The sequence below is a fragment of the Arachis hypogaea genome, chromosome 1 (genome assembly GCF_003086295.3).
Source record: "Arachis hypogaea cultivar Tifrunner chromosome 1, arahy.Tifrunner.gnm2.J5K5, whole genome shotgun sequence".
NCBI lineage: Eukaryota > Viridiplantae > Streptophyta > Magnoliopsida > Fabales > Fabaceae > Arachis > Arachis hypogaea.
Window position 1 is genome coordinate 10,598,808 of NC_092036.1, and position 26,090 is coordinate 10,624,897.

Sequence of the window (26,090 nt, forward strand, 5' to 3'; positions counted from 1 at the left end):
ATGGAGTCATCAATGATTAGTAGAGCTACAATTGTGACATTGATGGTGTTGTTATTAACATCAAATAATTATAAGAATGTAGAGAGTGCTGGAGAGTGTGGAAGGACACCAATAGGGTCAGCAGCTGCAAGCTTAAGTCCTTGTTTGGGTGCAACAAAAGATGTAAGGGCAAAAGTGCCACCAGCATGTTGTGCTAGGGTTTCTGCTTTGCTTAGAACCTCTCCAAGATGTCTTTGTGCTGTGCTCTTGTCACCATTGGCCAAACAGGCTAAGATCAACCCTGCCACTGCCATTACTGTCCCTAAGAGGTGCAACATTAGGAACAGGCCTGTTGGAAAGAAATGTGGAAGTAAGTTTTTTTTTTAATTCGATGAAATTTATTAATGAAATTCAATGAATTTTTTTAATTTTAGTTTTAAAAATATATTGATTTTTTTAGAAATTTTGGTATGAGAAACTTTCGGAATCAGTAATTTTTAATATTTTTTGTCATCATTTGGTTAGTATAAATTACTAAATTGTCTATAACAAATCAATTTTATTAATGTATATGTGCAAATTTTGAAAAATGTGAGTGCAAGCTGTATTGATTCATGTGTGTAAATTCTGATAAATATAGATGTAAATTATATGTTTTTTTGTGCAAATTAAAATTTCTATAAATATAAGTGTAAATTATTGCTAATTAAGTGCTAGTAAAAAATGATAATATTTATCGACCATATAATATTGTTGTTTTAATAATAACATACTTGTTACCTTTTTTGTAATTATATTTCATAAAATATGACACTAAACATTATTATTGTATAGATAATATAAAGTTATAAACTCTTATAAAGAAGACTGAGGTGAGATTAATGTTAATTTGATAATATAAAAAGGAATTCCAATAAATTTTACAAAATCTTAAGAAAAATTAGTGTATGAACATTCCTAACAATTTGTATGCTGGATCATAATTATGAAATAAATCTTAAACATCTTATTTGGTAGTTTAAATAATAGTCATACATTTTTAGTTGTTATATAGCATGTTGTATGAAACAGAAATTCTGTTACCTGTTAATGCTTAATTAATAAGAAAGCATGCATGGAAGCAAGATACTATTACCTATTATTTAATTACATATTTCAGCAGATTAATGATTAAATATATGATTGATATTAATATTATGATATAGTTTTCTACATAAAGTATTGATTTGTTCCACTTGTAAATTACTGTAGTAGCAGAAATTTTGATTTGTTAAATGTGTTGGATTTTCATTATTCTACATACACAAACATTATATGTGTGCAAATTTTACAAGTTGATTTAAAAATTAGAAAAAAAAAGTAATATATTTATTAACTGTCTGACACTGGCATAAAATAATATATGGGATAGATGCTGATAATTATATATTCTCTGAACACTCATATTGCTTTGGAAAATAGTTAAAATAATTAACTAACATATTCTCCTTTTTATTTGCAGGATACACTCTTCCTTAAAAGTAATTATCATCCTGAGAGAATAATTATTAATATTATATATGATTATGCAGTATTTAAAAGACTATAGAGATCAATAATAAGTGGCGTATAATGTCATATATATGACACTATGTCAATTAGGGAGGGTATTATTGCTAAGACCTGAGAGTATTTGTATTACATGGTTGGATGTTTAATTTGTCTTGTTTGTTATAATTAATATTTAATATTTAGTATTTACTGGTATCTTATTGGAAAATGTTATATAATATGTACCATTTCTTCGAATAAATTAAATTTATATTGCATAAGTTTTTTTTCTTTTATTTATTGAACTTCCATTAATTAATTTTTTACTCCCCCTAAATAAGTATAATTTGAGTTAATATTTATATAATTTAATTTTTAAATTTACATACAAATTTTAATTTAATTCTAAAAATTTTAATTATTTTTATTTAATTTTAAAATTTTATATATTCACATAAATATATGAGATAATTTTTAACATATAAATATTAATGGAGTACAAATATAAACGATCAGATATCACATTAAAACTTGTAAAATTGTGTAGTTTTTGTTTTGGTGTTTAAATAGCCCCAAAACAATCTCGTATTATTTATTTTGGGAGAAAATATTTTAATAAACATAATTTTCAATGTTGTTTTGGGACTATTTGAGTGCCAGAACTAAATTGATATTTTATAGAGTTCAACATGGTATTTAATTGTTTAGGTCAGCGTTCCATTAACGTTTGTCATCAAAATTTGTTTTAAGGACTGATATGAATCATGTTTGTAAAATTTAGAGACTAAAGAAACACAATTGAAATTTTAAGAATTAAATTGAAATTGACTGAAAACAAATTAAGAGTTTGTTTGAAAGGCTAGGAATTATAATTCACTCAAGAGTTGAATTTTTTTTTGTTTCGAAACAATTAAAAATGGAAATTGGATCTTCTCAACTTTTTTTCTCACTTGAGAGGATAAAATACGATCTCTCATTATTAATTTTATAAGTTAGACCAAAAAAATATTAAAAATTTTTTTTAAAAATCTTAGATTACATTTTACTTCTCCAGTTAAAAAATAATTAAGAGGATTTATTCTCATAAAAATAAATTATTTAAATTCATTTAAAAATTTTAATTTTCATTGTTCCTTTATTTGTAAATCAAACAAAAAAGGATTTGATTTTTAAATCAATTCTCACACTTTTTAAATTTGAATTTCATTCTATTAATCATAGTTTTAAAAATTGAACTAAATTGATCTGGTTCAACTAAAATAACCAAAAATCGATCATTAAACCGATTTGATTAGGCTCATAAATTGTTTGACAAAAAATTGGTCAGAAAACCAAAAATTAACTGATGATTATGAACTGTCAGAATCGACCAGATCGTAAAAAAGATTTTCGGTTTGATGTTCTCCTCCAAACGGCGCCGTTTATACCTTTTGAAAAAAAAAAACACTAAATTCCCAACGCATCCCCCAGCCCCAGCCCCACTCCTGTGTCCTCTGCTCTCTGAAACAGAAAAACAAAAGGGAAAATTGAAAATTGAAAAAATAAAGAACCTTAGTCTCGCAGCCCCGCAGGCGTCACCTGTAGAACCTCCGTCGCCATCCTAAGAAGCTCCCTCGCCATCTTATGAAAGTTCTGTGGCCGTCGCCACCTCCTCTGTTCGAACACTCTCTCTTTCTGTGTTCGCCAGTACTGCGGTCACTCCCCTTCCTCTTGATTGCTTTCACCTTCCTATATTCTAAAAAGAAGAAGAACCTTTCTCACTGCCATAATTCAAAGCATTTATTTTCATTGTCTTCCTCTTCGATAAGTCTCAGTTGCATATCCATAGACCCCAATCTAATGCTTGATCTCGTACAGATTCGCATAAACAAATTAGTTAGGGAGAACCAAAACAAGAAATTATTATTTATTAGTAACCTTTAAAATCTCACATCGATTAGTGCAGCATAGAACCTAATGTTTATAAGAATTATGACAGGATTGTTTAATCGCGGTAGCGCTAACTTGTAATCTTAATAGGGACTAAAGTTATGAAACATGGTTGGTTATGCTTGGTTGGGTTGGTGGCTACACCATGTTGGCTTGTCCACTTCAAATTGAGAATTGAGTCTTAATTAATTGAAATTTTTTTGTTAATGTTTTTTTTATAGTAGAATATTATGTATTTGTTATTATGTGCATTTTAGTTGTTTTTAGTGATAAACTTTAATATTTGAAGTTGTTTATAAATTTTTAATATTAAATTATGTATAATTTATTATATAAAATTGTGAAAATTTGAATTTTGTTAAGTTAAAAATTATTGAATTTATATATTTAAAATTATATATAAATTTTTTAATAATTTTATTCGATATTTAATTAAATTGGTTTAAATCAGTGACTTTATTGTTTGGTTCTCACAACCTTATTATTAATATATTATAGTTATTTTAAACTATGAAATTAAATTTTAAATAATTTTTTTTTTCTCATGTTAAATGGTTTCAAACAAGCTCTAAGAGTATTTTCAATGACCAAAATACGAGTTTCTATTTTTGACAAAAGTAGAGGTCCACTGTTGGAAAAAAAAAAAAAGATTCTTACGTGATTTTTAAGAAAAGAGAGTTTTTAAACAAGGACTTTCATCATCCAATAATAACTTGTCACGTCGTAAGTTATTATAAAAATAAATAATTATATAAATTCATAATTAATTTATTAATAGTTATAATAATTATATTTTTATTTAATTTAATTTATATTAATTATCTAATAAAATTATTTAAATAATAATTAATTAAATAATTAAATAATATTTAATTTATTAATAATTATAATAATTAATTATATTAAATAATTATATATTTATTCAATTAATAATTTATATTAATTACCTCAATTAAGAGAAGAAGATTTTATACAATACTATTAATTTTTCTAAAAAAAATATTTAATTTATTTTTGAATTTATAAATTTTAATAATATTATTATAAAAAATAATAATTATATTAATTTTAATTAACTAATTAAGTGAGATTACAATAGAAATTAAAATTTGGAGAAGAAAGAGATATTTTAAATTTTTATTTATTGATTATGACACAAAAATTGATATAGATTTATTTTTTATAACAAGTGAGCCATAAATAAGGACCGAAATGAGTCATGGTCTTAAGTATTCTCTTAGTAAAATTTATAAAATGACAAAAAAACCCTGATCCCATGTCAAATCCCGGGTTCCTGACTCCGTTGTAACATGCTACGCACATCTCCGGCCACCGCACCCTTTGCCCTATCTCCGCACCTCAAAATCGCACCACCTCCGCTTCCTTCGTCCGCCGTCATGCCCTTCTTTTGTTGAAGTTCCTCACAGGAGACGTTCCATTCCAGATCTAAGCCACCATCACTGGAATTGCATTCATTCACCCAACACTGATGAATCCGCTGCTGCTGTCTTTAACAATTTGAAACTCTAAAGACGCAACATCGACTTCCTCTCACGGTTTGTTGAGATTTGAATTGATTTTTCAAATTTGTGTTTTGAAACCCTTTTTGCAAACTAGATTTTGTAGAAACCCTCAATTTATGGGGGTGTTGTTCTGTCTGGTGTAAAGGAGATTTTTGGTTATGTCATTAGAAGGCCTGTAGAAATTCCAATAAGAGTAATAGATAAGTGTAAGAAAATCCTGAGATAGTCATGTTGAAATTATTTCAATGCAGTGATTTATATGTATTTTGTGCAAAGCTTTTTGTTGAAATTATATGCGAGTGCGAGTGATAGGAACAAATTTAGACCATTAGATCTTGCATGAATGACCAAGAAAGCTATATGTACAACCCTAGTCTAAGATCTGAGCTATTTTACTTGAAGAACGTGGAGGATTGAAATTCTAGAATTTTTTGGTGAAGGTAATTAATTTTGTTTGTGTACTAAAATGCTACAGGATTTTCATGGGAATCAGTAAAACGGAAGTTAACCTGAGGAGGTTGCTTGCAGCTGCACCTCAGCAACAAAACCAGGCAAAACTTGTTCATGTAAGTTTGAAGGAAATAAGCCTCCACTCTTTAATTTTACTAATATTGAGGTTGTGTTTATCTCAGTAAGCTTGTAAGTTGTAATTGTCTTTAGTTTTCTTGAAATATACTTTTAGTTTCTTGCTGACTCTGGAAAGTGGTAAAATGTAAAATGATCATTTGTTGACTTTGCAGTATGTAGCTACCTTGCGGGAACAATTGGAACAATTGGCTGAAGAGAAGACACCAGAAGGCTTACCGAGGTAATGCACTACATTTGCTTTGCAATTTCTTATACTTAGAGTCTTAGATATAAGTGAGACAAAGTAACTTCATTGTCTATTCATAAGTCAGAACATCATTTTTCCCCCTTTCATGTCCTTCACTTGGGTTTAAATATAGGAATACCAGAACTTGCTGAAATTCTAAGGATTAGATGGAAGGAGACTAGATATAATATATTTAGTATTCAATACTTCTTTCTTTACTAATATTCATGACCGAGAATGAGTGTGGCCCAATATTGTGCCTAGCATAATAAGACGCCTTATACAATAGTAATCTAAATGACTCACATTGAACATTGTTTAAAAGTAAAACTGGTAATTTATTATTAATAAAAGCTACTATATTCCTGATACATTTATGTGTTCCTTTTACTGAATATTGTGGATTAGTGTTTGTGTCTGACTCTGGTCATGTAGGATTTCAAAGGCTACAATAAATGAGTATTCACTGAAGATTGAGGCCATTGCATCCAAACTGGTTAACTCTGAGGTGTGTATTTCTAATCTCTTATTTTACTTCAGGGAGATATTGGACGCTACCTATAAAGTTCCTTTTTGTGTTCCAACAAAAGATGGAAATTCAAACTATATGAAGATGGAATTTGCGCATTTGAATTTTTGATAAAGAAAGGAATTTCATTTTCACTTTGGTTCTAATTTCTAGATTTCTGAATAATTTAACTATGCTCTATAATTACTACCTACTCAGCTAAATAAAAACCAACGGCTTTTTTGAACAATGGTGAAAATCAAAATACATAGTAGGTGAAAAGTGTATATAAACACTTCATTGCTTGAATTTCATTACTTGGTTGGAATGAATCATGTGGCAGCAAAATGAGCTCCTTTTGATTTGTTTACCATTCTTCTGTATATCCTATTTTATCTTGGTGGAATAGGCAGATTGTCATATTAACCACTTGACATTGCTACTCTTTTACTCAGCCTGATGTACAAGAATCTGATAACAACTTTGAAAGGACCACTGATAAAGAAAACCGCTCTGAAATAGAGGCCAAAAAGCAAATTCCTCTTTCTCCTTCTTCTGGATTAAGAAGAAGATCTGTGTAAGCCCCACAGTGCCCTCTTGCAGCCATATGTTTGTAGGTTGTTTTATTGTTACTTATCTTTATTCATCGAACAGACCTGCCCCAAGTTCTGAAGATAGACCACATGAGCCTGCCGAGACTGGTCACTCCCCTGTAAAATTGGATGCCGCGGCTCATGCACACATTGAAAAGCACAGGTATTGCTTAATTAGGTTGTAATTTAAAATTTGTTATGTTGGATTTTGGTATTGCGGTTTGGGGAGTCCATAACCTTTACACCTTTTCACTCAAAGTCTATGTTATGTTGTTGTATATTCCTTAATTTTTTTAATTAATCTTCCTTTTATTCTTTGCAGAAAGTTGCAAGAGGATTTGACTGATGAGATGGTTGTGCTGGCAAAGCAACTTAAAGAGAGTAGCCTCATGATGAATCAATCTCTGCAAAATACTGAAAAGGTCTAATTTTCACATATTCAGTTTAGTCTGAGTTTTATAACCGTTAATTAAATTGATCATTTTCTCACCAATCTAGTTAACAGAATGCTGCCATTGCATATAGTTGATGTACTATTGTTTGTGGTTTGGGTCGCAGATACTCGACTCGACTGAGAAAGCCATCGAGCATAGCTTGGCAAGCACCGGCCGTGCCAATGTGCGAGCAACAGCAATATTCTCAGAGAGTTCCAAGACTTCTTGCTTCACTTGGCTGCTCCTGTTTGTAATGACTTGTGTATTTGTCATGGTTATACTTCTAATCCGTGTCACTTAATATATGAAAATGACTATACATTATACCTTCCCTAAAATGTAAAGTTCCTTTTCTTCAGGACATCATGCACTTATATATATTTGTACTTGTTAGTCTCTCTGCTTAGTAAATGATTGAACAATGTTTTATTTTTTTAAATATCTCACATATTTAAGTCAATTCAATTTTGGTTTATGATTTTCAGTCAGTTAAACGTTTTGATGTGTTACTATAAAAAATATTTTATATACACTAAAAATTAGGCACTAAATTGATCACTATTTATTTATGTATATTTATACATATTGATTTACATAATTTTTTAATTAAATAATTAGTTACTAAAATAATAAAATACGTCATAATAAAATAATGAAACTTGTGACAGATTGATAGTTAAATTTGCTTATAGTAGTATAATAAAAATGTTTTATGAAATATTAAATATGTATTTTTATACACAATAGTTGATTAATACTTAAGCTATCATATTTTGTAAATTATCTATTATTGAAATATTTGTAACGTAGAACGCCTATAATTCAGGCCAATAATGTGTGGAATTCGATTTTTCTTTAAATAATTAGAATTTGGCACTCATTTCGGTACATTTAGATTGAGAAAAAATAATTTTTCTTATTTAAATGAGGAGACAAGAAATATATTATTTGAATATATAAAAGTAAATAGAAAATATAAATATTCTATAGAATCAACATTTTTTTTTATATATAATTTGAGTTAGATATACCTGTGATTTTAAATCAATTCTCCAATCATGTGATTAAAAAAAATTATATTAGTGACTAATTTTGGTATAAATATAACATGGTCGTTGTTCATATCATTGTCCTGTTAAAGGCGCCACTGTGCAGAGAGAAGTTGGTTGATTCGTTGAGGGAAGAAATATGAGAGTGAGACTGAGACGCTTCTCTTCTTCACCATCACCTCCCAAACACACACTATCTTCTTCTTCTGCGAGTCAACCCTCAAATTCTCCACCCATTGATCACTCTTACATCGCTCGCATACTTTCCAGAACCGATTGGGCTTTGTTGCTCAAACACGAATTCTCCAAAAACAAGGTATCTTTACTCAACCCTCGTTTTGTTGTAAGCATTTTTCAGAATCAAGATAACCCTTTACACTCCATAAGGTTCTACACGTGGGTTTCTGCTGCAAACCCCTCTTTGGCAAATAATCAAACACTTCATAGGGTATTAGGGAACACTCTTTATAGGAATGGCCCTGTTGTTTTGTCTGCTGATTTGATTAAGGATGTTTCTGATTCCGGTTTTCGGGTGTCCGAGGAATTGTTGTGTGTCTTGTTTTGGAGTTGGGGTAGGCTTGGTTTGGCCAAATATTGTGGTGATGTTTTTGGGCAAATTTCATTCTTGGGGATTAGCCCTAGTACTAGATTGTATAATGCACTAATTGATGCATTGGTGAAGTCGAATTCGATTGATCAGGCTTATTTGAGGTTCCAGCAGATGTCGGCGGATAATTGCACCCCGGATCGGATCACTTACAATATCCTCATTCATGGTGTATGCCAGAAGGGGGTGGTGGATGAGGCGCTTCGATTGATTAGGCAAATGAAGGATAGGGGGCATTTCCCTAATGTTTTCACCTATACAATACTAGTTGATGGGTTTTGTAATGCAAGGAGGGTTGATGAAGCCTTCCGAGTTCTTCATACGATGAAGGAGAGTCGAGTTAGTGCGAATGAGGCCACGGTTAGGACATTAGTTCATGGGATTTTTCGATGTATAGAGGATACAAGTAAGGCACTTGAATTATTATCTGATTTTCTTGAAAGGGAGCCTACCCATTTTAAGTTAGGTTGTGATACCATTTTGTATTGCCTGACAAATAAGTCGACGGCGAACAATGTAATTGTGTTTTTGAGGAAAGTGCTAGCAAGAGGCTATGTCCCTGGAAGTTCCATTGTCAATGTCATAATGGTTTGTTTGGTAAAAGGAGCAAATCTTAAAGATACTTGTGAGATGTTTGAAAGTTTCAGAAAACTAGGTTTGAAACCGGGGGTTGATTCTTATCTTTCACTTCTTGAAGCCTTATACAAGGACGGACAGAGCGAGGAAGGGGATAGAATCTTTGATCAAATGACTGTGGATGGTCTTATTTCGAGTGTTTATGTGTATAACATGATTATTGATTGCTACTGCCGAGCCAAAATGATGGATCGTGCATCAGCGATTTTTAGAGACATGCAGCTTAAGGGATTCACCCCAAACCTTGTGACATTCAATACCCTCATTAATGGCCATTGCAAGGATGGAGCTATAGCCAAGGCAAAAGAGCTGCTGGAGATGCTCTTGAAAACTGGACTCAAACCCGATATCATTACTTTTAGTTCTATAATTGATGGACTTTGTCGAATAAACAGGACTGGGGAGGCTTTTGAATGCTTTAATGAGATGATTGAGTGGGGCATCAATCCAAATGCCATTGTTTACAATATCTTGATCCGGTCTTTATGTGCAATTGGGGATGTTTCGAGATCAACAAAACTTCTAAGAAAAATGCAAGAGGAAGGAATAAGCCCTGACACATACTCCTATAATGCTTTAATTCAAATTTTTTGTAGGATGAATGACACTAAGAAAGCCGAAAAGCTGTTTGTTTCGATGTCAAGATCTGGCTTAAATCCCGATAGTTACACATACAGTGCTTTTATAGAAACACTGTTGGAGTCCGGGAGATTAGAGGAAGCGAAGAAGATGTTTTACTCGATGGAGGCAAATGGTTGTCCTCCTGATTCTTATGTATGTAATTTAATTATTAAAAAACTGGTTCAGCAAGACTGCTTCGAAGACGCAAAAAACATTGCAGAAAAATGCAGACAGAAAGGAATGTCCTTGAATCCTGTGTTCAATTCATAGAGTCGGTTTTTTCGCCAAGTTTCTGAGATGCTGCTATTGTTGAGCATTCTACATGGAATGTATTATTGCCAGACAGGTACCTTCTTGATACTCTTTCGATTATTTGTTAAGAAAATAAAATGATCAAATCAATTGAAGTAGGAAGGGTGAATTAACTTGATAACTAAATAGAATCTATTTGGATTTTGGTGATATCTTTGTTAGCAACCTAAAATGTTAATAGGAGCTTATATGTTTAACATTTATTCTAACATAATCTAAAAAAAGTTTGGGAACTAATTTGGAGTTTTACTTTTTAAATTGAGTTTTAGGGAGGTGATACTGATCTTGTTTGAAAATGCTGGGTTTAAGATGGATCTTCATTTTCTTTTATAGAGAGTTATATATATATATAGATGGTATAAACACAAATATGATTATGATTGGACATTGTGGCAATATGTGATTCATATAGTCGACCCTACCTAGTTCGACAAAGCTTACTGGTTGTTATTCAGGTTTATTTTGTTTGAGAGAACATTTGAGGGAAACCATGGAGCTAATCTAATTTGTTTATATATCTATTATACATATTGTTACCCCTTAACAACAGATTGAGATTTTTTTATTTTTTTTTATTTTTTCTATTTTTATTGTTATTGCAACTTGATTAGATATGCTTTAACGGTTAAATTTTCTCTCAGCTTGAAATCTGCTGGACTGAAATTGGATTGTGATATTACTAAAATTCTTGGTTTTGAGGATTATGAATGAAACTTTGCCTTTTCTTGAAGCAGCTTGAGCTTAGAAAATGGAAATTACAGAGATTAGGTAAGCTTTTAAAATCATGATATTGTTAAACTTAAACTTATAATCTGCTCGAAAATATAACATGTAAATTGTAACCTCTTAATTTAAAAGGTGTAGCGGCCATGAACACTCTAATTAAGTAAACTAATGATGATTTTTTTTTTAAATATGCTTTAGTGCAGAAATTTTGATTAAAGAAAATGTTAAAATAAAGTGAATAAGAATATTGCTTCCACAGTAGCATCGGCCAGTAAACGCTTGTGAAATTTATTATTCCAATATAGTCATTGTAATTAAATCCTCTCGTAAAATATTCGACTAATACACCTAATTAGTGGTTAAAGAATTGAAATACATTTCATATTGATTAATCTGGCCTTGATAGAAATGAACGAATGCATACCTAATCTTTGTTGTAGCTTTTGTCAAAGTTAAATGGGTGGTTAGGTAAAAGCCTAGAAGGGCACTTTACTTTATTGAGAAAGGGAATGAGTGATAAGGATAATGTTTACAACAAAATATATTCTTTGTTATCTTGTCTCGTAACATTTTGGTTACATTTGGTGACATGCAATAAATTGCTCTCAAGGTAGTTCTGCTAGTTAAGTACGAACTATAAATCTAAGTTACAGAATTTACGTTCATCGAAGTTAATGACATCAAAGAAACTAAACTAAAAAAATAGATTCAATATTTTAATTCAATGTTCAGAAACTGTTATCATAAAATTAATATTCAGAGTTTAGTGCTTTGTATCATTATAAGGGGAAAGGATCCGGTAACTTCCTCTACACATAAGTAGAATAATACATTAATACTACATATTCAAATCTTTTTATAAATAAAGTCTAATTAAGTTAAACAATGGAATTTAATGGAATTTGAAGTAATACTATCTGTTCATATTCTGGCCCAAATGATAAATCAGACTCAAATTAAGTTAAAAGATTGGTCTTTCTTGCCAATCCGACCTCCACAAAGAGGTCAGAGTCAATGCCAACAGGCGCTTAAACACTTGTCTAAGTGAATAACTGGCTCCGTAAATCTCTCTCTGACTTTTAGAAGAGAGATCTTAACAACCCTAAGATAAGAAGACTGTTATTCACCATCAGAAGTGGAACTACTTCAACGGTGATTATTGGCTCAGCTCCTATAAATACCCTGACACACTCGATACCTCTTAGTTCTAATACTCTAAACCTACTTAACTCCTTGCTGACTTAGACATCGGAATGTCTTGCAGGTACCACCCCCCATCTATTCAAACACATACGTACAACTCAAACGGCGGTTCCGAACAGAACTAGTCGGAGACCACCATCCTTCAACATTTGGGCCTTTCATTTGAGCCTAATCATCCAGTTTCAGATAAGCCCCAAAACACTACCTATAACTAATTTTTATTGATGTTAAACCAACTTAATTAGACTTGATTAACAAAAATACTTGAATGTGTAACATTATTCATATAAGTAAATAAATAAATTAAAAAATAAGGGAAAGAACTTGAAAAGAAAAGAAAACCAAATTTGTGTCATAAAAGCAGGTGACAGGAGCAATCTACTTTGACCCTAAGCAATAATGACCCAAATTTGGTGTTAAAAGAATCTTCCAAGCCACATTATTGTTTGCGTGAAACCACTTTCCCACCTACAAATAAAAATTTAATGGCAATGGGTCACCAAATATGCTTGAACCAAGAATGAAGCAGCTATACTACAAATATGGTAAAAATATATTTCTGCACCATGTCAAGGGCTTGCAACTATTCTTGAGGCCTTATAAATTATAATAAATCTAATCTATCCATTTTATCATATACTTTTCCTAAGAACCATTGGCAATACGCCACTATGCTCAATTTAAAGTTTAAAGCAACTCTAAGCAAACAACAGTATTCAACATGCATAGTGTGTTCTGATGTCATTTAAATGCATCAAACAAACATGTAACTCGGAATCAACAAAAACAAAATGAAAATTCAAGGTGAAATATCTACAGTATATTCTATGGGTCAAAAGTACCCAGGAGCCTATGATGATAGATACCAGATTGCTAACCCATTGTTTCTAAAACTAATTAGATTTGCTGCATTCTGTTCATCCATCATTGCCAACCACTAGTATCATCCCTGTACAAGCTTTGAACTTACATTATATACAATGACAAAAACAGGTTAGCAAAGCCGAAGTACTTCCTAGAATTGGGTGGTGACAAGATCTGCAAATATTTTGCCAAAAACCAGGTATCGAAGAATAAATGATGACAGCAACTGAGTATAATTTCAGATTTGTTCCAGTTAAGCAGAGGAACACTATTTCCTGATCTTCACCACGCAGAAAAGGCCATGAATTGGCTAACAGAAGTTAGATAAAACCATTATGTAATATAGCTATTACGCAATTTACGGTACCCTAAGGGTTCATAAGCAAGCCCTCCAATGGTTCCGCAAATCTGGGTACGTTGAACCCTTCTGAAAATCAAGCTAAGTCTGCAAACAAATACAAGAATGAGTCGGTGAGTATCTATTACTAAGCCTAGTGCAAAGTACATGTGCAATCTAAACTCGGTTAGTTAATTAAACACAAAGGCCAGAGACAAATAGATACAATATTATGAACAATGTTAAAAACAATAAACCGACCCAGTTACCTGACAATTGTATAAATTATGCATTTCAGAGTTAAGTTGGGTTGCTGGATTATCCAATGATTAAACCCACTTAAACCCTTTTTTTCATTTTTAAGTACATTGACCTACCAAATATATGAAAATAACAATCCAGGATCCAGAGTTCCTATCGTGTAGAGCTCAATAATAGAACCTAATGAAAGAGAAGGATGTAGAACTTATTCACTTGTGTGTAAAGCTTGGTAGACATGGTCAAAATATTGTTACCCTAGAAAGTAGAATACTGTGTGTTTTAATAGTCCCTTTTTCAAAATGTCTAAATACATTAATTTTTTAATGAATCCAAAAAAGTGAAGTTGACACTTAAGGGAGATTTGGTAAAGCTTGTGCTTTTCGAAAGTTGCCTATCTTTTTTGTTTTTTCAAAAGTCGTAAGAGTTATGTTTGCTAAAACAAAATAAAAGTAGTTTTTAAAAAGCCTAAGTTACAACAGTAGTGTTTGGTGAGATCACTTTTAAAGTTTAAAATAATTATAATAGACATAAATATAATAAAGAATAAGAATATATTTGGTTATTCATTAATATATAAATTTATATTAAAATTTTTAATTTTGAAAATCACGGTTTAACTTTGAAAAGTAACACAAGCACAAGAATTTTTTTGTTTTACGAAGTGTTAACTTACACTTTTGAAAAGTTCATAAAGGTGCCAAGATTTATAACAAAGGCATGCCAGGGTAGAATAAGTCCATTTTTCTACTTTTTTTTTTCTATTTCGTTCATTTGTATCTTTGAGAAGGATGCCAACAACGACCATATATATGTTGCGCCGCTAGAAGAGAAACCACCTATTAAGTATGGCTTGGGGCCTCCTTGGACACCAAAGCCCAAAAGAAGACTCTTCTGCAGTGGCATGCATGCATTTCTACTAATCAATTTAAATTTTAAGAGAATTGATTCACAATGGCATCTTTCCAAGGAGAATGTCTCTATCAAAGCAATTTCTACTAGCATTAAAAAGGAATAATAGTTAGTGGTCCATTCAAGCATTTTTTCAGTATGAATAGGTCCTATACAAACACAAATGTATCCAACCTTTCCTGGCAGGAAAAGCATAGTTTGTTGTATTTTATAGAATGCCAAGTTAGGTTTGACTCAAATTCCTAGTTTGATAGTTAATGGTAATATCCAAGTGTGGGTTGTGTCAAGCAATGGGTTGTGTCAAGCAATGAATTTTCTAAGAGCTTCAATTGTCAAGTAAAGGCCTAATATTGGTTTATAAAAACTTACTCATTATTTGATAAGCCAAACACGTTCTTGTTGGCTACACATATGTATATTAAGAAACTTGTTATGATAAAGAGGGTTATGTTGGGAAGAGAGACAGACTATATGGACAATGGTAATATAGTAAAGCTCTTCACAAATTACTAACAAACTAAGTTAGATAATTAAACAATCTAGGCACAGAATGATTACCAAATCAGAAAATCACCAGATACTAAAATCACATCAACATGAATATGGGAATTCAAAACACAAAATGAGGGTATAATTACACGAACCATTTTGCAAAGGAACCGAATGAAAAGTCAGTACTCAGTAAGGGACATTTGGCCATGTGAAACAAGTTTTAAGGGGATATTCAGTAAAATAGCACCCATGGAAAGCAGATGAAAGTAATTATGAACTGCATAATATGTTAATATATCAGTGAGCAACCATAGTCATAATGGGTTTGCATTTCGCAACGCAGACTGCAATAAGATACTCAAAAGACAACAAGGTCAGGTCAGTCATCACCCTCACTGTAATATGTTTCCAACATTCAAGGTGTTTGAAAACAACACAATACTAATATGATATTCCAATAAGTCACTATCATATGGAATTATGGATTATGGTATTAAGTCAACAGTTTGCAATGGAAACTGCACAGAGAATGGATATGAGATGACATAATCTAGTGAAAGATAATGGTTAAAACAGACGAGTTACACATTATAAGATGGCTTTACCTCAGTGAAACAATGCCTGAAACGCAGCTTCAGCAAAACAAGAAGGGCTTGAATCTTACGAATTCACCCATTACATATGGAGAGCTTGCCTGTCCACTCATCAGCTACCCCATAATCAAGGCTGAGCTCTCTCAGTGGAGGGATATTCTCCATTGCAAACAGCATAAGGTGAGGGAACATCAAATTGTTGTGATCATACAGAACAAATTGAACCATAACATTTGGACTTGAACTATGGCTCATATAGCAAGCAACGTTTCGGACTGTTGACACATCCAGAGAAAAATCCAAAGGAGGAATTGACGGATAAGATGGACGCACATAGTCTGAGTTTACCTGAGACAAATCACCCCATTCTGCCCACCTTTCAGAAAACCGATTAGGATATATCAACGAGTCACCATTCATCGTCAAAAGCTGTGCTTGCTCCCTAGTCAAAACAACCCCTGCATACTCACAGATAAAAGCACCAGCTTGAATAAGGTCCAAGGACCTTACTCCCCAACCTGTCTGCTTCGACCTAAAAACCTCCAACCTGTTCTTCACCCCATTCTGTGACACACGGTTCCTACATTGAGGTGGACAACTGCAAAAAGGGCCACACTCAAAAATCAAAGGCTTCCCCCTCACAAGGATCCCCTGCTGATTATAAGGAAAATCGCCTCCATTCTTCATACTGCAAAAGCATCCATCCGTACAACCGTCGATACAATCACACCCAGTAGCAGTCCCGCTCTGATGAAACACAAATGGAGGGAAAACAGTTGTCGGAAGATAATCAAAACAAAGCGGCTCCTTACTATCATCAATGTCATTAAAGAGCCGAACCGCAACCTTCTCCTTCTTATTGGAAATATCAACAGAAAGACAATACATTGGTTGAAAATCCACTCCACTTTTCCTAATACTCCTAGCTTCTTTAAGAATGGCACTACCCATCTTAGGCTGCCCTTCAACCCTAACAAGCTTATACTTATAAACACCAAAACCGGACTTTCCAACATCAAACCAGCACTCGGATATCCTATATAAACCATCATAGACATAAATCTTACCGGATTTCGCAGCGGCTCCCTCATACTTCATCCCTCTAATCACTCTAACCTCAATATTATGATACATACTCCTCTCCAATGCCAGGTTCCCACTCTCCAACTTCTGGTGTGTGGCTTGCCTCACGGAATTCATGGCCTGCCCGCCTTGTCCAGTGTAGATTATGACATCTCCTTCGTCCATATCATCCTCGTAGCCACCGGAGACAATAACACTCGTTGCAATTGGCTCATTGTTGGGGCTCATGGAAGCTGCCAGGTAATCAATGCCAGCCTGGATCTGACCGTGCAATCCAAGGACACACAATTCCATCCGAAAGAGGAACACGTCGCCAACATACACACCGGGAATCGCCCCGACGATTCGCTTATCGCGGTTCAGCCAAAGATCCTTTATCCTCATCATCTGCGCCGCACGAATATCCCCTCTTTGCCGCATCCGCCGCGCCATCTTCGCATCAGCTTCGCCCCTGTTGACTGTTTCCGTCTGGTTATAGCCGGCGCCATTGTCAGTCGCCGATTGTTGTTCCCCGGCGGATTCAGGAGCTGGCACGGCAACAGAGACGGTGGTTTCAGCTGAGGAAGAACATTCAACGGTGGATTCAGATCCAGCGAACGGTTCATCGGCGGCAATAGTAACAGCGTCAGCGACGGTGGCGGCGGCGGCGGCAGCTCTCCTCTCCTCCTCGGCGGCGGCAGCTCTCTTCTCGGCAGCTCTTTTCTCCTCCTGGACGCGCTTCTCTTCCTCGATGGTGCAGAGAGCGCGGATCGAGTCGTAGATCATTCTCGTTCGCCTCACGACCTCACGGAAATGAAGCTGCTCGTGAAGGCTGAGTTCGGAGACTCTCACTAGCTCCTTCTTCTTGCTCACGCGCTTCGAAGGAGCCGCGACGGTCAACGACGAAGATGGCGGAACGGGAACCAAGGCGCGTGAATCCGCTTCGGGCGTTGCCTCAGCTTCAGCTTCAGCCTCAGCCTCAGGTTGGGAATTAGAAGCAGAAGCATAGGAAAAAGAATCCTGAAAATTCGGCTGCGACTGTGACTGTGATTGTGGCGTCATGGGTTCCGGAACGGCGTCGTTTTGGAAGAGAGTATCAGAGAAAGCTGTACGGAAGAGCTGAGAGACTCGGAAGAAGTGGTTGTAGAGCTCGGAGTCTTCATGTTCTTCTGGAGAACCAGACGCGAATGGTGGCGCGTGTAACTCAAACTCGTTGTTGTTAGGTTGTGGTTGTTGTTGGTGAGGGAACCAGTGAGGGTATTGTTGGGAATTATTAGAAAAGAAGAAATCGTCGAGAGGCTCTGGTTTTGGAACTAGTAACGGCGTTTGTGTTGGTTGTAACGGTGGTGAATGAGGGTGTGGGTTGTTGCTTGGGGTTTGGAGTGAGAGAAGAGAATCCATCGTTTGAAACGGGAAAAGAAATGAAATGTTTTAAGTGAACGAGAAAGAAAGAAGCTACATTGGAGGCATTTTATTAAAGTTCTTGTTTCTCTTGGGAAGAAGAGAAAGAAAGAAATGAAAGAAGGAAGGAAGACCCGAGAATGAGTTATGAGGCGATTTTTTTTTTTTTTTTTGATGTTGTAAAGAGGAAAGAGTCTGAGTGACGAAATAGTGATGATGATGAGACAAATGGAGTTGGAGTCGCCACTTCACCTCAGAATTGGAGTTATTGAGGAAAGAGAATTTGCAAAAAAAAAAAAAAAACCACCAACATATTTAATTGTTTATTTATTAGTAAACAGTAATTACTAATTGCCATTAGTCTTGCTTGTATTGGTGTTATCAACAAATACGATGTATTAAAGATATATGTTAAGATTATAAAACAAATTAATTTTTAAAATATTAGTTTTGTATTTATTAAAAAATATTTAAAATATTTTATTAATAATAATTTTATTATATGTATTTAAAATATATATTAGTGAAATTTTATATTAAATAGATTTTTTTCTAGTGAGACGGTATTAATTTTTTTTATTTCTTAGCATAAAAAAATTGAAGAGTTGTTTGGTTTATATTTTAATTTTGGTACATTATATAAAATATAAAAGGAAAAAGATAATGAAAAATAAGGTATTATTATATTTAATTTTTAATTCACAAAATTTTAAAACACGGAAAATTATTAAAATAGTATTAAAAATTAATACTACTGATACAAATTATTTTGAAAAACACGACAACATATAAGTATTCGAGCAATTTTAAAATATGATAGAAATAATAAAAAATTATATTATTATAAGTGATAAATAATTTTTATATGTAGCAAAAAAATTGCGTATTTTTTCTGAATTTTTATTTTAAAAATAGAATAAAATTCAATCTCTATTTTTATTTTTTTAAAAAAAGTTGCAATCACTCATAAAATAAATTGCAATAATAAATTTATTTGTGTAAAATATCTAATTTTAAGAATAAAAATATCTCATTTTTTAATTATACTTAAAAAAATTTATCAAAGCTTAATTTCTAATTTTTTAAAAAATTATATTTAATATATATATCGTCATGCTCTTCGAGTAATTTTAGACAAATAGTAGAACTTAATGATATATTCTTATATAATATATGAAATGATTTGATCTATTAAATTTGAATAAATAAAAATAAAATATAAATAAATAACATAGAAAAAGAAAAATGTTTTTTAATAGGGTAAATAACAATATACCTTAATTTTAGTAGATTATTTAATCAATATCAAATCTATTTATATTTTTTTCCTTTTCAAAAAAAAAAAACTTTAACAAAAATCCTAATAAAATTCTATTGATATAATATCTTATTTTGGATCCGAGTAAATCTTCTCAATTTTCATTTATAATTGATAAATTTAAATGTGATTTTTAACAAACTAATTAGTTAATAAAATTTTAATATAATAATTTAATTATTTATCAAATAATATAAAATAAAATTTAATTATTTTATATTTTCATGTTGTTATTTAGAATATTATTTTAATATAATTTTTTAATATTATAAAAATTTTATTACATGATAATTGATTGTATAAATAAAAAATTATATTTTTGTATATATATATTTTATATTTTTTTAAAATAAAAAATTATGTTTGTTATTTAAAATATTATATATTTAAAATTATTTATTTATTTATTTAGGTACTAGTGATATTTAGTGTATTTTATATTTATTAGATTCTGTCAATATATTTTTTATAGTAATTTTTTATTTATATTTGATAAAATTTAATAATTTATAAAAATATGACACATCTAAATATCTACTGTATATAAAATTATTGTGCTTATTTTAGATATACTCACAAAAAATTTCTATTTTTATTATACAATTCTTTTATTTAAATGTGTTGTTTGGTCCCACTTAAAACTGACGGTGAGAAATTATGGATTTTTTATTTTAAAAATTAAATTAATATTTTATTTAATGAAATAAATAATTTTAAAAATTATTATAAAAATAGGTCAATTTTTTTATTTCATTTATAGTGTAAACGATTTAACAAGATATAACAATTAAAAAAATATACATATTTTTTATATTATAAATGAGATATGTGTATTTATAAATATAAAAATATAATTTTTTAAAATAATAAAAAATATCAATAATTTAAATAAATTTTTAAAAATAGAACGTTTTAAATAATAGAAAAGATGAATAATTTTAAATAATAAAAAAAATCAACAATTTTAAAATAACAAAAAATTAGACGATTTTAATTAATTAATTAATAAACGATTAAACGTATTACATAATTTAAAATTGTCAATTTAAAATTAGTCTATTTTTATTATTTTTAAAATAAAACAAAACACTTCATGTAGTCATGCGGTAATGTCTATTTTGACCCAACAACTTCACTTCTTCAAAATAAAACTCCCTCATGCCTATGTTAACGCAACCATTGCCGTCTTCACCACTTCAAAATAAAATTCCACTGATTTTAAATTATATATATTAAACAGTACATAAAAAATTTAAAAATTTTGTTAGTTAAAAATTAAATCTCAGTTAAAAATTTAATAAACAAATTATATATCAATTAAAAAATTAAAATATTATTTAAATTAATTTAATATAAATCTTAATAAAAAATCGCCAGTAAATAAAAGTAGTGCAAGAAGCCGTTACTAGAAAAAGTAGTAAAAAAAGTAATAATGTTAAAAGTGGATAGTTAGAAAAAAAGGTAACCATATTAATAGTGGACAATTACAAAAAAAAATAGTGAAAGAAGCAATAGTGTTAAGAGTGGAGTAGTGGACAATTAAAAAAAAATCGTATTAATAGTGTACAGTTTAACTATACTATTTATGTGCTTTCAGTTATTTCAAAGAGTTGAAAAAGTAAACGTGTTAATAGTGTTCTTTCTTAAAATCGCTCCATCTTTTTTATTATATAAGACTGTTTATCTTTTATATTATTTGAAAAATCCTATTTTTAAGAATTTGGTCTAATTTAAATTATTAATATTTTTTATTATTTTTAAAAAAATATTTTTATATTTACAAATATATATATTTCGTTTATACTGTAAATGAGATAATTTTTTATATATCTCATTTACACTATAAATGAGATATATAAAAATTTAAAAAATACACTTATCTTAATTAAAAACTGTACATACAAAATTATCTCGTTTATTGTATAAATAAAATAAAAGAGACTAACATATTTTTGTAAAAATTTTAAAATTATTTATTTTAATAATAAAATATTTATTTAATTTATTAAAATAAAATATTCAAATTATAGGCAATTTTTTAGTTAATTTTGTTTTATAATTGACAAAGTCAAGTGTAATTTGTAGGATAAAATATTTTTTTAATATTTATTATTTTTTAAAAATATTTTTAACGTTTAATTATATTTAATTGTATTTCTAATGTTTATAACTTGTGTTATATTAATTCTAAATGTTAATTTTGTGTAAAATATTAACGATAAAATTAAAAATTTTTAAGAATATTTTTGATACAAATAAAAAATTAAAAATATTAAAAACAAAATTAAATAAAATTAAATATTAAAATATTTAAAAAATAAAAAATATTAAAAATAAAAAATATACTTTATTTGTAATTTTTTATTATCCGACTCCATATTTACATGTGTTGTTTTGGTCCCATTTAAAATCTTACATTAAAAATTATCCTTGAGAACGTCAATATTGAGAGAATTCATATACATGTATAATGTGACTTTTATCATAGGATTCTTTTATTCATCTGTATTGTTTTGGCCTCACTTAAGAATCTTACAATGAGAAATTGTACTTGAGAATATCAATATGGGTAAAAAAATTAACGATGGAAGATAATACTCTAAAGTAACGTTATTTAACTTTAATATTTATAATTTTATCTACATAATATTTATAATTATATATTTATTATATTTAATATTATATATTTATTTTTGTCATAATTAATAAATATAAATAAAAATCAACAAAAAATAAATTATGATTAATTTTAACTTTTAATATTTTTAAAATATTAAAAAATTCATTCTCATAATATTTTATTTATTTTTTTTAATGATAATATTTTTTTAGTTAATTCTTATAAAAAATCTATTTTTTTGGTAACCTATTAAGTTGTCAATTTTGAGAAGTTATAACACGTGTGAGAACTATAACACGTGTTAGATAAACGAGGATGTGAGATAAACAAGAAGCTGTGATATAACACCTGTGAGATAAACGTGTGTATGATGCGCATATTTCTCGTAGAAAATGAACAGATAAACATGTGATCTGACCGCAAGAGATTGGGTTATAATGGAGATGGTGAGAATCGAATCGGCCAATGAATTAGTAGAATGACTGATTTATTAGTTTAGTGGTTCGATTAAAATTTAATCATAGTTCAACTAATTTAATTAAATATTAAATAAAATTATTAAAAATTAAATATATAATTTTAAATATTAAAAAAAACATAATCAATTATCAATAAAATTATTTTAAAAAATTTAATAAAATACTATTAAATATCATTCATCAAAATTTAATAAAATTATTCACCATAAATTTCATATCAATTGGACTATGACAAACCACATGTTATAGTCCATGCCAACATTGTTTCAAGCGAATACTTCATGGTTGCAAAGGATTTTTATGGATATTCCAATCTCAATTGACAACAAAACCACCACAGCTATATTCTAATACAAACGCATCTCAAACATTGATCCCTTCTCTTTCTCAACTTTAATTTCCTGTTACAAATGACTCAACTTTTGTACAGAATCTCAGAAGCCTAAACTCTGATCAATACCCTGCTCTTGTTCCTCTCAAAGTTGATAGAAACCTCGTCTACACTAGTAAAATTCAGCAAACTCCACAAACTCCACAGTAAAACTTAAATCAGCAAACTCCCTAATAAAATCAGCAAATCCCAGAAAATTATGAACAAAATTAACTCAGCCAACCCCATAATAAAACTAAACCAGTAATCAATAACCTCAACAAACAATTACTAAACCAGCAAACAATAACCTCAGCAACCAAATCATGAATAGAATAACAAATAAATTAATAACCTCAGCAAACACTTACTAAACTAGCAAACAATAACCTCAGTAACAAAATCATGAATAGAATAGCAAATAAATTAATAACCTCAGCAAACAAGTACTAACCCAGCAAAAAAAATCATGAACACTTGAACAGAAAATCAGAACAGAAAAAAATAACCTCAGCGAACAATAATCTCAGCAAAAAATAAATTAATAACCTCAGCAAAAAAAAGCATGAACGCTTGAACAGAAAACCAGAATAGAAAAGAAAAATATGGAACAGAGCAGGAAGCAGATGCCGAGGAGATGGCTGCGAAGTGCGAAACATGGAACAGAGTATTACTTACTGGCGGCGAGCAACGGTGACGACATAGGACGTGACACTGGCGAACACAGAGAAGGCGAGCTCCGCGATGACAACGATGCGGTGGAGCTGCGGTTGTCAAACCCGTCGCTGTGGTGGCTGCGAGATGCGGTGGCGGCGGGCTGCGGTGGCAGCGCGATTGGTGGCTGCGTGATTCTCAGAGAAGAGAGGAGAGATGAGTTTATGAAGAAGATGGTTATGGCCTTACGGGGATTGATTTAGGTCTTTAGGGTTCAGACTTCAGTTTTGTCGTTTTTCACTTTTTTTTTAAGGATAAAACAGCGCCGTTTGGAAGGTTTATTTTCAAACCGGAAACTCTCTAAAAAACCGAACGATTTTACCGATTTACCGATCAATTATCGGTTCGACCAGTTCTGTAACCAATTTTCTGCCAGACGGTTTATAAGTTCATTCGGACCGACTTGGTGACCGGTTTTTGATTAACCGGATTGAACCGATCGGATTGGTTTGGTTTTCAGAACTATGGTTATAACACGTGAGCAGTGACGGAGCCACGTTAAAAGAAAAGGGGACAATGGTCCTCTTAAAATTAATAGTTTGTATATATAAATTTCTAATTTTTTAGTTTGATTCTTTTTAATTGTTAATTTTTTTTAACTTACATTTTTTATGTTGGTTCCTTCTAAGAAAATTTCTAACTTCGCTCCTACATATGAGATAAACGTTTCTTATAGAAAATGAGCAAATAAACGTATGACTTGACCGTAAAAAATTGGACTATAACATATATGAGATAAATGTGTGTATGGTGCCCATGTTTCTTGCAGGGAGCTGGGCTATAACACGTGTGAGATAGACGTGTGTGACCTGACCACGAGAAACTAGGTTATAATATGTGTGAGATTAACGTTTCTTGTGGGAAAGGAGCAAATAAACATGTGTCCGCGCACGTTTCTTGCAGGGAATGAGCAAATAAACGTGTGACCTGACCGCGAGAAGCTGGGCTATAACGCATGTGAGATAAACATGTGTAATTGTGTATGGTGCACATGCGTTTCTTGAAGGGAACGTTGTTGGTATTGCGCATGTGAGTTGGGTGCGAACTTTTCGTGACCTGTGAGATTCTATGACCTACAAGAAGAGCTTTATGGAGGGCGTAGGCTTAGTTTAGTAAAACTTTTATTTTTCAAAAGCAGTTTATAAAGGCTAATTTTTAAAAGATGACCTTTTAAAAGTGGTAACATTTATATTTGGTAAATCAAATTAAAAATATTTAATTACTTTGTTGGTCCCTATAATTTTGCAAAATTTTCAATTAGGTCCCTATACTTCTTTTCCTTTTAATTGGGTCTCTGCACTAATTTTTTTTTAAATTAGGACCCGCTTGATAGTAATTGGCTTAATTGTATAGGGACCAAATTAAATAAAAATTAGTGCAGGGACTCAAATAAAAGGAAAAAAAGTGTAGGGACTCAATTAAAAAAAATTGGTGCAAGGACTCAATTAAAAGGAAAAAAAAGTATAGGGACCTAATTAAAAATTTCGCGAAACTATAGGGACCAACAAAATTAAACCAATTAAAAATAGCTTTCAATAAACACAAGTAACATAAATTACCTTTAGTAAAATAGCTTTTAAAATTTAAAAATACTATAATAGACATAAATGTAAGCATTAAATTTGAAAATTAGTTAACATATGTTATATTAGACTTTTAAATTTTAAAAAGTACAAGCCAACTTTGAAAAACTCTATCTTATGTGCTTTCAAAAGTACCCTGATCTTTTAAAAGCTGCAAGCACAAGCACATGGTCTTTTTTATTTATCAAACTTAAAATAAAGAGCTTTGAGCTTCTAAAAAGCACAAGCACCTCTTCGAAAAGTTTTACCAAACCAAACCATAGACTGCGAGAAGCTGGGCTATAACACGTGTTGTAGGACCAGGTGGGACTCTATTTCTCCAGCTTTCATGACTTCCCATGACCTCCGAGAAGGCTTGATGGAGACACGCGTGTGTCATGCATAGTTCGTGTAGCTGTCCTTTACCCAACCAAACCATGTATAAATCCATCTTTCTTCTTTTTTGCAGTGTGCTGCATGGTTCCTTCGCATAAATCTGAACTTCAAATTAAGAGTGTAGTAGTGTGTTGAGAGTTTTAATTGCGAGAATAAAATTGATATAGCGAAAGTAATATATATTTTATTTGTGATAATATTAAAGGTGGGTAAAATTATTAGTGTTTAAAGTGTGCTTTTAGTAAAAA

General features: G+C 31.1%; 4 protein-coding genes and 1 long non-coding RNA gene across 7 annotated transcripts; 3 read left to right on the plus strand and 2 right to left on the minus strand.

Annotated features, from left to right (window-relative positions):
- LOC112796113 (non-specific lipid transfer protein GPI-anchored 15) lies at positions 1–1,497 on the plus strand. Its single transcript, XM_025838415.3, has 2 exons — positions 1–349; positions 1,481–1,497. The coding sequence occupies exons 1-2, from the start codon at positions 1–3 to the stop codon at positions 1,495–1,497; spliced, it is 366 nt and encodes a 121-aa protein (XP_025694200.1).
- Positions 1,498–4,607: 3,110 nt separating this feature from the next.
- LOC112796120 (uncharacterized) lies at positions 4,608–7,749 on the plus strand. Its single transcript, XM_025838425.3, has 8 exons — positions 4,608–4,994; positions 5,437–5,527; positions 5,702–5,769; positions 6,211–6,283; positions 6,739–6,860; positions 6,938–7,039; positions 7,199–7,298; positions 7,435–7,749. The coding sequence occupies exons 2-8, from the start codon at positions 5,444–5,446 to the stop codon at positions 7,609–7,611; spliced, it is 726 nt and encodes a 241-aa protein (XP_025694210.1). The 5' UTR covers positions 4,608–4,994; positions 5,437–5,443; the 3' UTR covers positions 7,612–7,749.
- Positions 7,750–8,426: 677 nt separating this feature from the next.
- On the plus strand, positions 8,427–13,817 carry LOC112796136 (putative pentatricopeptide repeat-containing protein At3g16890, mitochondrial). Of its 2 annotated transcripts, none has more exons than XM_072224841.1 (2): positions 8,427–10,569; positions 12,526–13,817. In XM_072224841.1, exon 1 carries the CDS (start codon positions 8,499–8,501, stop codon positions 10,491–10,493), a length of 1,995 nt encoding a protein of 664 aa, XP_072080942.1. In that variant the 5' UTR covers positions 8,427–8,498; the 3' UTR covers positions 10,494–10,569; positions 12,526–13,817. The 2 variants fall into 2 exon arrangements, with proteins under 2 accessions (XP_072080942.1, XP_072080749.1); XM_072224648.1 differs by lacking the exon at positions 12,526–13,817 and adding an exon at positions 11,177–11,266.
- Positions 12,680–18,646, minus strand: LOC112796127 (histone-lysine N-methyltransferase family member SUVH9). Of its 2 annotated transcripts, none has more exons than XM_025838454.3 (3): positions 15,933–18,646; positions 13,696–13,773; positions 12,680–12,932 (listed from the first exon to the last, which is right to left on the minus strand). In XM_025838454.3, exon 1 carries the CDS (start codon positions 18,381–18,383, stop codon positions 15,996–15,998), a length of 2,388 nt encoding a protein of 795 aa, XP_025694239.1. In that variant the 5' UTR covers positions 18,384–18,646; the 3' UTR covers positions 12,680–12,932; positions 13,696–13,773; positions 15,933–15,995. The 2 variants fall into 2 exon arrangements, with proteins under 2 accessions (XP_025694239.1, XP_025694231.1); XM_025838446.3 differs by having other exon boundaries at positions 13,435–13,773.
- Positions 18,647–22,986: 4,340 nt separating this feature from the next.
- On the minus strand, positions 22,987–24,116 carry LOC112722909 (uncharacterized). Its single transcript, XR_003163039.2, has 2 exons — positions 23,849–24,116; positions 22,987–23,361 (listed from the first exon to the last, which is right to left on the minus strand). It is a non-coding gene; the product is annotated as an uncharacterized lncRNA (long non-coding RNA).
- Positions 24,117–26,090: the final 1,974 nt, after the last annotated feature.

Bases quoted from the DNA above. Each gene is read 5' to 3' on its own strand.
- LOC112796113 (XM_025838415.3), top strand. From the start codon at position 1: ATGGAGTCATCAATGATTAGTAGAGCTACAATTGTGACATTGATGGTG.
- LOC112796120 (XM_025838425.3), top strand. From the start codon at position 5,444: ATGGGAATCAGTAAAACGGAAGTTAACCTGAGGAGGTTGCTTGCAGCT. The intron at 5,528-5,701 runs GTAAGTTTGAAG...TTGACTTTGCAG, and splicing joins ACCAGGCAAAACTTGTTCAT to TATGTAGCTACCTTGCGGGA. The intron at 6,284-6,738 runs GTGTGTATTTCT...TCTTTTACTCAG, and splicing joins CCAAACTGGTTAACTCTGAG to CCTGATGTACAAGAATCTGA.
- LOC112796136 (XM_072224841.1), top strand. From the start codon at position 8,499: ATGAGAGTGAGACTGAGACGCTTCTCTTCTTCACCATCACCTCCCAAA.
- LOC112796127 (XM_025838454.3), bottom strand. From the start codon at position 18,383: ATGGATTCTCTTCTCTCACTCCAAACCCCAAGCAACAACCCACACCCT.